The 14,389-nt window shown below is 41.0% G+C and overlaps 1 protein-coding gene and 1 long non-coding RNA gene across 2 annotated transcripts in view; one reads left to right on the top strand and one right to left on the bottom strand.

Annotated features, from left to right (window-relative positions):
* ABCD2 (ATP binding cassette subfamily D member 2) overlaps positions 1 to 14,389 on the top strand; it is an 82,078-nt gene that overhangs the window by 56,294 nt on the left and 11,395 nt on the right. The window contains exon 9 of the mRNA XM_068276305.1: positions 5,255 to 5,380. Coding sequence (XP_068132406.1) covers positions 5,255 to 5,380 — 126 coding nt within the window. The remainder of the gene's footprint in view (positions 1 to 5,254; positions 5,381 to 14,389) is intronic.
* The window catches only part of LOC137563619 (uncharacterized), a 60,340-nt gene continuing 54,073 nt past the window's right edge, over positions 8,123 to 14,389 (bottom strand). Inside the window, exon 3 of the long non-coding RNA XR_011030389.1 lies at positions 8,123 to 8,472. This is a non-coding gene — a long non-coding RNA (uncharacterized lncRNA). The remainder of the gene's footprint in view (positions 8,473 to 14,389) is intronic.

Here is a 14,389-nt window from a genome sequence, read left to right on the forward strand (position 1 = left end):
TTGCCTTCACTTCTTCCTGCGTTAAATATTTAATATTACAGTTAGAAGATTGAGACTCTTCCGCCTCTGTAGTTTGCAACAGTGCTGTTTCTTTTGTAAAGACAGAAGCAAAGAAAGCATTTAATAACTCTGCCTTACCTTGGTCATCCACCATTGAGTTCCCATCCTCATCCTTTAGGAGTCCTATACAGTCAACCTTTCTTTTTTTAGAGTTAATGTACTTGTAAAACTTTTTTGGGTTAGATTTGATATCCTTAGCGATTTGTTTTTCAGCTTCAATCTTTGCCTGCCTAATTTCTTTTTTACAATTTTTATTGCACTCCTTATAATTGCTTAGTGCAGCCTCGGTCCCCTCCTGTTTTAAGACCTTATAGGCATTCTTTTTCCTCTTCATTTTATCTTTAACCTTTCTATTCATCCATAGAGGCCTTTTTTTATTCCTAGACATTTTGTTTCCATATGGGATATACATACTACAGTATTGATTGAGTATAAGTTTAAAAGCTTGCCATTTCCCTTCAGTGTCTTCCCCTTGTAGTACATTATCCCAGTTCACCAAACTTAGTGCCTGCCTAATTTGAGTGAACTTTGCTTTTCTAAAATTCATAGTTTTAGTGGTCCCGCTGCCCCGTGGCCTATCAGTCACCAGATCAAACGTTATCATGTTGTGATCACTATTTCCCAAATGTTCTTGAACCTGCACATTTGATACATTATCTGGTCTATTAGAAATGATCAGATCCAGTAACGCATTCCCCCTAGTTGGTTCAGTTACCATTTGAGTCAAGTAATTGTCCTGTAGTGCTGCCAGAAATCTGCTGCTTTTACCAGAATGGGTAGCCTCAATACTCCAGTCAATGTCTGGAAAGTTGAAGTCACCCATAATTATGACCTCATTTTTACCTGCAGCTTTTTCAATCTGCTGTAGTAATCGCAGTTCTGCAGCTTCATTAATAAGAGGTGGCCTGTAGCATACCCCAATAAGCAATTGGCAACTTTTATTTCCACCATGAATATTTACCCAAACGGACTCCACATCTTCGCAATCTTCCTCCATCTCATCGTTGAGGACAGCTGTAAGAGAATTCTTAACAAAGAGACAAACCCCTCCACCTTTTTTCCCTGTTCTATCCTTCCTAAACACATTGTATCCTTTTAAATTAGCTATCCAGACATGGCTTTCATCCATCCATGTCTCGGTTATTCCCACAATGTCATAGCCTTTGTCATTCAGAATGAACTCTAGTTCGTCTATTTTATTTGCAAGGCTCCGAGCATTGGTTACTATGCACTTTATATTTTTACCACCACATTTACCAATTTTGTTTACATGAAATGGGCTACTTGAATTTTTACCAACCTTCTTAATCTTTACACTGTCCCCACCCCCCTCTCCACCCTCCATAATGATAGGTTCCCACTGTCTTTTTACCTCATCTTGTCTACGTATTGAGACTTTATCCTCCTGCCTCCCCCCAGATCCTAGTTTAAAATCTCCTCCAACCGTTTAGCCATCTTCTCCCCCAATGCAGCTGCACCCTCCCCATTAAGGTGCAGCCCATCCCTGCTGTAGAACCTGTAGCCGACTGCAAAGTCTGCCCAGTTCTCCAGGAACCCAAACCCTTCCTTCCTACACCAATTTCTCAGCCACTTATTTAACTCCCTAAGCTCCCTCTGTCTCTCAGATGTAGCACGTGGCACTGGCAGTATTTCAGAAAACATCACCTTGGAGGTCCTTGCTTTACGTTTATCTCCAAGTACCTGAAAATCCTTTTTGAGGACCTTCCATCTCCCACTAACTTTGTCATTGGTGCCAATGTGTACCATGACAGCTGGGTCTTCCCCAGCCCCACCCAGTAATCTGTCAATTCTTTCCGCTACATGCCGAACCCGAGCACCCGGGAGGCAACAGACTGTACGGCATTCGCGGTTTCTTCGACAGATTACCCTATCTGTGCGCCTAATAATTGAATCCCCTACCACCAGTACCTGTCTAGCCTTAGCTGCACTCCTATTCCCTTTCTCATTACAGCAGTCTGCTGTCATCAGCCAAATGCGACAGTGCACTCACTTTGCCTTTGCATACGACGTGTCTCTTTCTATGAAGGGGGAAACGGAGAAATGACGAGCGTGGGTAATGGAGCAGCTTCTGGTGATGGGAGCAGCGAGAACAATGCCACTGTGCTGTGCTCAGGCATGGCTAAAAATCTAACATGCCGGATCTTCATGCAATCGTTGTGTGGCCGATGCAGACACACTGGTCTGACCATATCCCCCCCCCCCTTCACGACCACCACTGCAGTTGTTATGGTTTGCCACTCAGAGTTCATACCAGTATGTGTATGGAGGTACAAAGGAGGATCCGCAAACCAGAACAGGATGAGGTAAAAAAGGCTGAAAAGTTTATTTGAAAAAATCCACAGACAAGGCAATAAAATCACAGGATCAACTAACGCGTATCGGGCCTACCATCTGCCCTTAGTCGTAGTTAAACTTTTAACTACGACTAAGGGCAGATGGTAGGCCCGATACGCGTTAGTTGATCCTGTGATTTTATTGCCTTGTCTGTGGATTTTTTCAAATAAACTTTTCAGCCTTTTTTTTACCTCATCCTGTTCTGGTTTGCGAATCCTCCTTTGTACCTCTCTACCATTATGGCCTGGCTTGCCTGATCCTGCACCGACTGGTATGATGGTTGGGGGTAGAGCATCATGAATCTTTTCACTGCAGTATGTGTATGGACCTTTAGGGCTGGTTCAGACGGATGATGTAACGAGACCGATTCTGCATTTTAATTGTACACAATGTCCTGTCTTGCTGGAAGTAACCTTTCAATCTGTGCTATGATTCCACCCTCCTCCATAATTCTTGCTTTGGAGTATAACCCAATCCTGTAGCAGCATCATGTCAGCAAAATTGCTGATGTGTGATGTAAATCAGGCAAGCACAAAAGAAGTTTAATAAATCATCCCTATAGCTTACTAAGCATGTAGTTATGCAGTGACTTCATCCAGATTTATGCAGTGACTTCATCCAGCCACAGCCTTCATATGTGAAGGCCTTGTCAGCGGGACACAAGACACATACAGCCTGGCTGCAGTTCTACATGAAAAATCATTGGACTGAACACAGAATTGAAATAACATTAGCAATTTACCAGTCTCTATCCACATTTCCGTCTCACAGAAGGTGTGAGAGAGTCTGTCTATCTCATGCCAGGATTATAGTGAACAGTGCCTTGTGATGGTAGAAATGCTGTTTTCAGCCATCTTCCAAAGGTTATTATAAGTAATATTCAGATATCAATTACAATAACTGATGTAACGAGTGGTATAGTTTTATTTAACACACTCCAGATCTCCTTCAAAACCCAGTTTATATAAGGTAAACCCACAAATTGTATTTGCTTATCCATCCTTGTTACTACAACATTATTATGTTCCTATTACAATATATGGTGACAATATTGTATTTGGAAATAAATGTGTCTTTTTTCTGTGGTTTGATTTTTGCTTTCTCATTGTACACTATCGATGATTACAAGACCTTATTTGCAAAAATAATAGTAATATACCCTCATGGCATACATATTTAAAAAGCCAAGTTAAGGTAACAATATATGTTTTTTCTTTTATATTCTGTCACTTTGTTTTCATTTTACAAGTGCGAAAAATGCTGTTTTCAGCCATCTTCCAAAGGTTATTATAAGTAATATTCAGATATCGATTACAATACCTGATGTAACGAGTGGTATAGTTTTATTTAACACACTCCAGAGTTCTCCTTCAAAACCCAGTTTTACATTCATTTATTTTAAAATAACCACTTCAGGAAGAGAGCAATACTCACATATCGGCGCTGCGTCCATTCATTCGCCAATAACTTTATTACTACTTATCACACCTAAATTATCTATACATTGTTTTTTTTTCAGGACAAATTAGGCTTTTAGTGTGTAACATTTTGTTTAGTAATTACCTTATTTTCTATGCATTTTTAAGTGACCCAGAGACGAAGCACCGTTATGTATTTTACCATATATATCAGTAGGAACATTAGAAAAAACACCTACCCTGATCTCTGCTTCATTCTTCACTGTTCAGCTTGCTTCTTCTGATAAAATCCCCAACTGAGTATTCAGTCTGGCTTTGCTCAGGAATCATTACAGCTGAGTCTGTGTTCTCTGGTGTCTTTTCAAGCCCAAGCCTGCCCCCTTGTGGCTCTGCTCAGGAATCATTATAGCTGAGTCATTATAGCAAAGCCAGACTGAATGCTCAGTCGGGGATTTTATCAGGGCTGATAAGAAGCAAGCTGAACAGTGAAGAATGAAACAGAGAGCAGGGTAGGTGTTTTCTCTAATGTTCCCACTGATATATATGGTAAAATACATGAGGGTGCTTCATCCCTGGTTCACTTTAAAGGGAAAATAAGGGAAAAAATAGAAAAAGCACACTATTTCTCCATTTACATCCATTATAGTTTTACAATAAACCGTGCTAACTATAAGGTAAACCCACAAATTTTATTTGCTTATCCATCCTTGTTACTACAACATTATTATGTTCCTTTTACAATGTATGGTGACAATATTGTATTTAGAAATAAAGGTGTCTTTTTTTGTGTTTCGATTTTTGCTTTCTCATTGTACACTATCGATTACAAGACCTTATTTTCAAAAATAACAGTAATATACCCTCATGGCATACATATTTAAAAAGCCAAGTTAAGGTAACAATATATGTTTTTTCTTTTATATTCTGTCATTTTGTTTTCATTTTACAAGTGTGAAAATGTAATTGCTTTTGATTCAGTTTGACTAAAAAGAATACACAAGACATGGGCCTCAACCCTAAGGAGTTGCATGAGGGTCTTTCAATTGGTGCAGTAGATATGTTCCTTTTTCAATTTGCAAAACTGCAGAATTGACACACTATTCAAGCCTAATATATGTAAAATAATATTCTATTAAATGGACATAAAAACTGCTTGAGTTTGGGCTGTAAACTAATATGTATAAGTTACAAAAAGTGTATGGCCACCTTTAAAGTGGTTATTCTAAATATAAGTGATATTGAAGAAACTAAAATGTGTGAATTAATAACTGCATATTAAAATAAAAGCTTGGCTGTAATCAAAATTAAAGTTATTATATGAAATTGATTATACCAGGTTTTTTTTATTCAATAAATAAATATGCAAGTAATGTCTGCAATGTATTTTGCATGTTACCTTTTATTTCTCTTCTCCAATACAGGCCCCAGTATGCATTGCTAGATGAGTGCACCAGTGCTGTGAGCATAGATGTGGAAGGAAAGATATTTCAAGCTGCAAAAGACGCTGGGATAAGCCTGCTTTCTATTACTCACCGGCCATCACTTTGGTAAGCAGTTTATCTATGGCAGCAATACAATCTGTTTTATACTGCACCCTGGCAAAGGACACTAGTGCATTTCATAAGAAATCCAGATCCACTGCACATATAATACCATTGCTACTTTACTGTACTCCTCCACCTTCTCTGCCAAAGTGATACCTTGCTGTGGCAATGGCTAATGCGTTACCACTGTCTGGAATTAACTGTCTGGCTTTTTTTGTGTCAAAATTATTTGTTCTGCTGGATGCAAGGGCAGTACAAACTTGTTCTGCTCTCAGCTTGGAAATTAAACATTTTCAAATCATGTTGAATTGTGTAAAATTATGTTAAGTGCCTAGGAATAGGTACTCAAAGTGGGATAGAATTCTGACATGACATTCAATAAAAATGTGTTTTCCTACTTTGTATTACCCATACAGTTACCATATTTGCTTTTGAGCACAAGTAATATTGTCTGTTTACAAATTACAAGTTCCCAAAGTCCAGTTTATCTGCTCTGAAAGCTGGCATTGCATTTTATTGCATAGCGGCTGCATTTATATATTAAAATCTGTCTACTCATCACTTCCCAGCCCTCTGCTTCTATAGCTCAGCACAGCTAGGAATGAATACTAATTGTAGCAGACAAAAGCTAATGTTGTCACCTCTTTGGATGTGGCAGCAAGCTTTCCATTGAAGAAGAAAGACCTGGGTTTAACTGAATGCTGTTCTGCTACCGTTTTTTTGTGGTAGTAGATTTTATATTGTAAATAATCTTTTAGAGCAAAGAAGAAATGCTGAGTTTCATACTGCTTTATGTGTAGCTGTGGGGAGTTTAATCCCACTTTAATGACTGGAACATGCTGGAACAATATCTAGTACTTTGGACCAACTAGCAATTATAAAGACATTATTGCCAAATATACGGTTTATAATGCAAAACATATACAGTGCTTCCCATAATTTTTCATACCTCTGGCAAATTTTATTTAAAGTTACTTTTATTCAACTAGCAAGTGATTTTGTGATGGGAAATGACATAGGTGTCTCCCAAAAGATAATAACACAATGTATGAGGCATTATTGTGGAAAAAACATTTCTCAGCTTTTATTTATATTTGAGCAAAAAGTGTCCAGTCCAAAATTATTCATACCCTTCACAAACTGTCACAGTCTATGGGAAAATATAAAGTTCTATACCATTCCAAATATTCCAAGCTGTTCTAAAGCATCCTAATTATCCTGATTAATTGGGAACAGCTACTTTAATCAACTCAACAGGTGAAAAACAGCGGCTCTCTGGTTTGTGCATAGTTATGGCTAGGACAAAGGAGCTCAGTGAGGACCTGTGGCTGTGCATTGTGGCTGCTCACAAGTCAGTAAAGGGCTACACGGCCATTTCTAAATGTGTTCAAGTTCCAGTGGCTACAGTGCAAAGTATTAGTACAAATACAAGATGTTCCGTACTGTGTAAAATCTCAGAGGACGTGGTCGGAAGCCAAAAGTGACACCTGTGCTGGCCAGGACGATAGTGAGAGAGGTGAAAAATAATCCAAGGATCACCACCAAGGCCATCCTGGTGAAACTGGGCTCTGCTGGTGGAAATGTCTCAAGGCCGACAATCCAACAGACACTGCACACTGCTGGGTTCCACGGATGCAGACCAAGGAGGATTCCACTTCTCCAGATAAGGCACACAAAAGCTTGCTTGGCCTTTGCAAATGCTGATTTGGACAAAGAAGAAGACTTCTGGTCTTCTGTGTTATTGTCAGATGAAACAAACATTTAATTGTTTTGTCACAATGATGTTTTTTTTAATTTGGTTTAAAAAAGGAGAAGCCTTCAACCCAAAGAACACCATCCCCACTGTCAAACATGGTGGTGGGAAACTAATGCTTTGGGGTGTTTTTAAGCCAATTGTCCTGGGAACCTAATCACAGTAAACGGCACCATGAAAAAAGAGCAATACATGAGGGTTCTCAACGATAACATTAGGCATAGAAACTTGGCCTTGGGCACCAGTGGACATTTCAGCATGACAATGACCCAAAACACACAGCAAAATTGGTGAAGAAATGGTTAGCAGACAACATCATTAATATTTTGAAGTGGCCCAGCCAGAGTCCTGACTTAAATCCAATTGAGAATCTGTGGAGGGAGCTAAAGATCAGGGTGATGGCAAGAAGACTCTCCAACCTGAAAGATTTGGAGCTCATTGCTAAAGATGAATGGGCAAAAATACCTGTGGAGACATGCAAAAAGCTGGTCTGCAATTATAGGAAGCATTTGAAATTGATTGCTGCAATAGCCAATAAAGGGATTTCTATTGATTATTGAGAAGGGTATGAATAATTTTAGACTGGACACTTTTTGCTCAAATGTAAATAAAAACAGATTTTTTCCCCCCCACAATAATGCCTTTCGTACATCTTCTTATTATCTTTTGGGAGACACCTATGTCATTTTCTGTCAAAAAAATTCTTGCTGGTTGAAAAAAAGTAACTTTAAGTCAAAATTTGCCAGGGGTATGAATAATTATGGACAGCACTGTAACTCAAAGTAGAAAAACATTTCTCTAGGTTTTAACAACAATATTCCAGAAATGTGTTTGGAAAAATAAAAATTCTGGATAGAGAATTTGAATTTCTACATTTCCAAAAATATCAGTTATGAATTATGTATTTATTTACTATAGTTCCCCAATTGACATGTTGTGAGGCCTCTCAGAGTATCCACTCACGAATCAGCTCCAATGCCCCAATCTAACCCCACAGTCTTCACCTTATGTGGCGCGTCCCCGCTTGAACAGGAGGTGAGAGACAACACCTGCCTGACTTCGGTTACACCCAGGCCTTTGATGTGCAAGGTATTGGAGCTGAATGCAGGGTGAGCAAATAAACTTCCAGGCCAAACAAGACACACAGACAAAAGAAAATCCAGTAATAGTCCAGGGTAATACACGTGAGATCAGAGAAATCAAAGTGTTTGGGGAGTAGGCAATATCAGAGTCAGGCAATCCAAGAGCGGTCCAGGCAGAGTTCAAAGAGTAGTCGGTTCCAGGCAAATGGTCGGTACAGGCGGCATTCAAAGGGTAGTCGGTTTCCAGACAAACGTCAATTCTAGAGATTCAGACAAACAAGGCAGTTTCAATAGCACCTAGAAACTAGCCAAAGCTAACGCTATCATGGGCAAGGAGTTACTAATATAGCCGGCTTTAATACATACATTCAACCAATCAGTGGCCGGCCACTCATGCAAGAACCAATCAGGCTGCAGCATCCCTTCCTGTGGGTCAGCTGATAGAGATTCAGCTAACCCAACACACAGCCCTGCCCAAATGTCAGCTGACTAGCATGTCAGCAGACACTAAACTCTTAATCGCCTGGCAACATAGGATGGATGCCTAAGCTGACACATCCGTCCTCTTCCTCCAGCAGAGTGCGCACACCGCCCCCCCCCTGTTGCTATGGACCCAAGGGTTGCTGTGTGCGTGCGAGAGCTGCACAGCACTGGAAGTGCCAGGATGCGATCCAGTCTCGGCGGAGACGGCCATCTCGCTGGATCCCTGAGGTAAGTTCCTGACACATGTACATAATAAAATGAAACTGTGGGTGAGATGAAAGAGGTTGAATTGTAATAATGTACTCTATTTTGTTGCTATATAAATCTTAATTAGTCCTAAAGAAAAAAAATAAAACAAGATAAAACTTGCTAGTGAAACAATGAAGGAAGTGTAGAAAAGCAATCTAATAGAAAGCCTGTAACCACTGATTAATCAATGGAATACACATTTCCTCCTAGGAAAATCTGATAGATACAAATACTAGAACTATAGATGTGATTGGAAGTCCAAAAATAGGTACATAAATGGAGTTTGATGTTCAATATCATTACTGGAAAATGCAAATAGCTTGTTAAATCATTTGGAAAGGGCAATAAAATATGACATTAACTGAACTTGAAAGATATTCTTACTTAAAGTGGTCTAACACCCAGCATTTCAACTTTGCTTTAAAAGATTGCTTACAGCTTATAAACTATTATGCCAGATTTTTTTTTTTGCAGAAATTCACTGAATGGATTAAACATGACATTTTAGTGCTGCATTTAGCTAGAAATCCTCCTCCGTGCTTGCTTGTTTAGTTACAAATGTATCTATTTACATTGTAACAAACAAACACTGCTCTGAGAGAACAAAGAGGGCTTCCCCGTCAGGCTTTTCAAAGGTCTATTTGTATTCCAAAATAAAGATACATTTGTAACTAAAAGATAAGGGCTCTTTCACATCAGAGCTTGCGTTGGAGAACGCTCAAAGCATACGTTTTGTTGTATGCCTTTTACTGCGTTTTGATATGCGTTGCACTGCAGTGAGTGTGCGTTTTTAATCCGTTTTCAATGCGTTACTGCACATAGAAAAACGCAGGTAATTTTTTTTTCTTTTAGTTGTCAACTTTCTACATTGTTCCTCTGTTGCATTCTGGGACTGATTGCCTGCGTTAACGGATTAAAAACGCACATAGTGTGCGTTTTACATTGACTAACATTGTAACGCATAAAGCTAGCGTTGGCCAAAAAACTGCGCCTGGGTGCAGTGGAACGCAACGCACAAAAAGGCTGCGTTATATGTGAAAGCTAAAATGAAAGTCTATGGACTTTTATTTCACCTTGGGTAACGCAAACTTTATCCTTTGCGTTGAAACGCAGAAAATATGCCCTAATGTGAAAGAGCCCTAAGAACGGATGCGGATTCCTAGTTAAATCCAACACTAAAATGTCATGTTTAACCCATTCAGTGAATTTCTGCTTTAAAAAAAATCTGGCATAATAGTTTGTAAGCTGTAAGCAATCTTTTAAAGCAAAGTTGTAATGCTGGGTGTTAAACCGCTTTAAGAACAACATAAGGCTCTCAAATAAGTTAGAAAAAATATTGATACAATGGGCTCTACTCACAAAACTTCTCATAAATGACTCATTTATCACCTAATTAATAAAAATAGCCAGCACATTTACAAGCAAAATAATCACTCAAAATAAGTTGTTGCTGATTAGCTTAATTTCAATATTACTTTTCATACCTTAATTATATTATATTTTTGCTCTTTGGGATCTTAAAAATGTAACATAGATAAGGTGAAAACAAGCTTTGTGAATCATGCCCATTATCTACATGTTAGTTCTCTAATTACAAGCTAGTTCTGCCAGCTTCATTTTAAAAGTGGTGCAATCTATATTGCATTTTTTTATACTGATATATATTGTGGCTAGACAAAGTGGAGGGATCACAAACTGCAGTCCATTGTCTATGTTGACTAGACCCTGTAAGTTGACATCTTACCTCTATGGAAGTGCTTTTAACATCAACAAATGCTATGGATGTATTAGGAGTTGATGATTCCTGTTTTAGTTTCAAAAGTTTTTATTAAAGTAGCTTTAAACAAGTGATACATTGTAATCATTCCCCACGCAGGGGGCTTATGATAAGAACATGAGTACATACAAAAAACAAAGTAGAACATACTAACAAGTATACTAGGTACCATTGCCTGGATAGGTAATTAGGTCATTAAAGCCAGGTGAAGGGCTATATACAGAAGTAAAAAAGAACAAATGCCAGATTATTTTTACTAAAGTTAAGTAAAGAATAGTAGATAGCGGAGCCCGCTATTATCCGCGTAGTCAACCCAGGGGATGATTCCTGTTTTAGTGTAAAGAGTGTAAAACGGAAGCAAAAATAAAAAACATCAGTAGAAAAAGTATGTTTCAAAAAATTTTATCACACACATAATCATAAGAAAGCTGACCATTCTGCCACTGTAACTGTACATTGGACAGATGAACGATGGGAAAGTTCACATCTATATTTAAACCGTAATCAAGCTGACACATAATTTAAATATATCAGTGTGACTTATGTGTTGAGGACAGGTCAAATTTAATCCAAGTGAGAGATCATTTGAACATAATACTTACAGCTCTCCTAAGTAGAGGTGTACCGAACGGTTCCAGGCGAACATTGGGGGTTCGCGTTCGCCTGCGCCAGGCGAACTTTTCCGGAAGTTCGATTCGCCCCATAATGCACTATGAGGGTCAACTTTGACCCTCTGCATCACAGTCAGCAGGCACATTGTAGCCATTCAGGCTACATTAAGCCCTGGAGCCCCACCCCCTCTTATATAAGGCAGCCTCCGGCGGCCATTACAGTCACTCGTGTGCCTGCTAGAGAGAGGAAAGGGACAGCTGCTGCAGACTTTTTCTCTTAGGGAAAGATTAGTTAGGTTCTAGGCTGCTTTGCTTGTTCCTGACTGATTAATATTGCTTTTAAAGCACCCAGCAACAGCTCTTTTCAGAGCTCAACCTGTACATTTTTTTTCCTGACACTGTTGTTGCATGCACAGCCTTGCTAATTGATAGTGTGTGTGCCACTGCCAGCAGCCCAGCACATTCAGTGACTGACTGCCTGTGTGTGTGACAGGGAGCTGCACATTGTACTACCCAGTACTGCATATACCCCAGTACCTGTTGTGTTTACTTAACCCACCTCATCACTGCAAATACCTAGCTTTGTGTTGAGTGAACCCAGCTCACTGCATCTAACTACCCAGTACCTGTTGTGTTTACTTAACCCACCGCATCACTGCATATACCTAGCGTTGTGTTGAGTGAACCCAGCTCACTGCATCTAAGTCTAACTACCTGTTGTGTTGAGTGAGAACCCACCTCACTGCATCTTAAGTACCTTTACTGTATACTGTTCAGTGAACCCAGCTCACTGCATCTAACTACCCAGTACCTGTTGTGTTTACTTAACCCACATCATCACTGCATATACCTAGCGTTGTGTTGAGTGAACCCAGCTCACTGCATCTAACTACCTGTTGTGTTGAGTGTGAACCCACCTGGCCACCTCACTGCATCTAACTACCTGTTGTGTTGAGTGTGAACCCACCTGGCCACCTCACTGCATCTAACTACCTGTTGTGTTGAGTGAGAACCCACCTCACTGCATCTTAAGTACCTTTACTGTTGAGTGAACCCAGCTCACTGCATCTAACTACCTGTTGTGTTGAGTGTGAACCCACCTGGCCACCTCACTGCATCTAATTACCTGTTGTGTTGAGTGAGAACCCACCTCACTGCATCTTAAGTACCTTTACTGTTGAGTGAACCCAGCTCACTGCATCTAACTACCCAGTACCTGTTGTGTTTACTTAACCCACCTCATCACTGCATATACCTAGCCTTGTGTTGAGTGAACCCAGCTCACTGCATCTAACTACCTGTTGTGTTGAGTGTGAGCCCACCTGGCCACCTCACTGCATCTAACTACCTGTTGTGTTGAGTGAGAACCCACCTCACTGCATCTTAAGTACCTTTACTGTTGAGTGAACCCAGCTCACTGCATCTAACTACCTGTTGTGTTGAGTGTGAACCCACCTGGCCACCTCACCACTGCATCTAACTACCTGTTGTGTTGAGTGAGAACCAACCTCACTGCATCTTAAGTACCTTTACTGTTGAGTGAACCCAGCTCACTGCATCTAACTACCCAGTACCTATTGTGTTTACTTAACCCACCTCATCACTGCATATACCTAGCCTTGTGTTGAGTGAACCCAGCTCACTGCATCTAATTACCTGTTGTGTTGAGTGTGAACCCACCTGGCCACCTCACTGCATCTAACTACCTGTTGTGTTGAGTGAGAACCCACCTCACTGCATCTTAAGTACCTTTACTGTTGAGTGAACCCAGCTCACTGCATGTAACTACCTGTTGTGTTGAGTGTGAACCTACCTGGCCACCTCACTGCATCTAACTACCTGTTGTGTTGAGTGAGAACCCACCTCACTGCATCTTAAGTACCTTTACTGTTGAGTGAACCCAGCTCACTGCATCTAACTACCTGTTGTGTTGAGTGTGAACCCACCTGGCCACCTCACTGCATCTAACTACCTGTTGTGTTGAGTGAGAACCCACCTCACTGCATATAGCTAGCATACCCCCGAGATGGACAAAATGGACAAACCAGGTAGAGGAAGAGGTAGAGGCAGACCCAGAGGAAGGCCACCAGGCACCGGCAGGTCTGTGGCTGTGCGAGGTGGTGTTGCTGTGATTTCATGCGGACCTGCCCCAAAATACAGTGCTCAGAAGAAGGCACGTGCCATCACTTCCCAAAATCGTGAGGAGGTGATTGAGTATTTAACACAGAACACCTCATCTCCCGCAGCCACCAGCGCTACAACAAGCACCACATCCGCTGCATTTGACACTTCGCAGGAGTTATTTGGTGGTGGTGGTGAAATCACTGATTCCCAGCCACTACTGCAACAACAAGAAGGCGCAGGTACACCACCTCATACGTCTGAGTTAGGTGGCGATAGTATGGACGTAACGTGTGTGAATGGGAATGATGGTGGACCACCTGAAGTTGGTGCACTTGAGGAGGTGTCTGAGGAAAGCGCAGCTGGCCAGGAGGATTATGATGACGATTATACGGATACCACATATGTTCCCGGTAGAGGAGATGACCAGGGGGACAGTTCAGAGGAGGAGTCAGAGAGGAGTAGGAGGAGACGACTCCATGATAGAAGCAGATGGAGCTCGTCCTCAGAAACAGCTGGGGGCAGTGTCCGGTGCCATGTATCGCCAGCTATGGCCAGGGAGCACACATGCCCTTCAACGTCAGCTGCTGCTGATGCCACCGTAGCGCCATCACCCCAGGGGGGCTCAGCGGTTTGGAAATTTTTTCACGTGTGTGTCTCAGATCGGAGCAAAGCCATCTGTTGTCTCTGCCAGCAAAAATTGAGCCGTGGAAAGGCCAACTCTCACGTAGGGACAAGTGCCTTACGAAGGCACCTGGAGAGAAGGCACAAACAGCTATGGCAAGAACACCTGAGGAAAAGAAGCACCCCTCAAAAGACATGCAGCGGAGAACAACCGTGGCAGCCGTCACAGGGGGCTTCTGCTGCTCCACGTTCCCATGGTATTGTTCGTGGCTGGGGGGAGGAAGAATGGATACACTTTTAAACAATTTAAAA

Source organism: Hyperolius riggenbachi, chromosome 3 (assembly GCF_040937935.1).
Source record: "Hyperolius riggenbachi isolate aHypRig1 chromosome 3, aHypRig1.pri, whole genome shotgun sequence".
Classification (NCBI taxonomy): Eukaryota; Metazoa; Chordata; class Amphibia; order Anura; family Hyperoliidae; genus Hyperolius; species Hyperolius riggenbachi.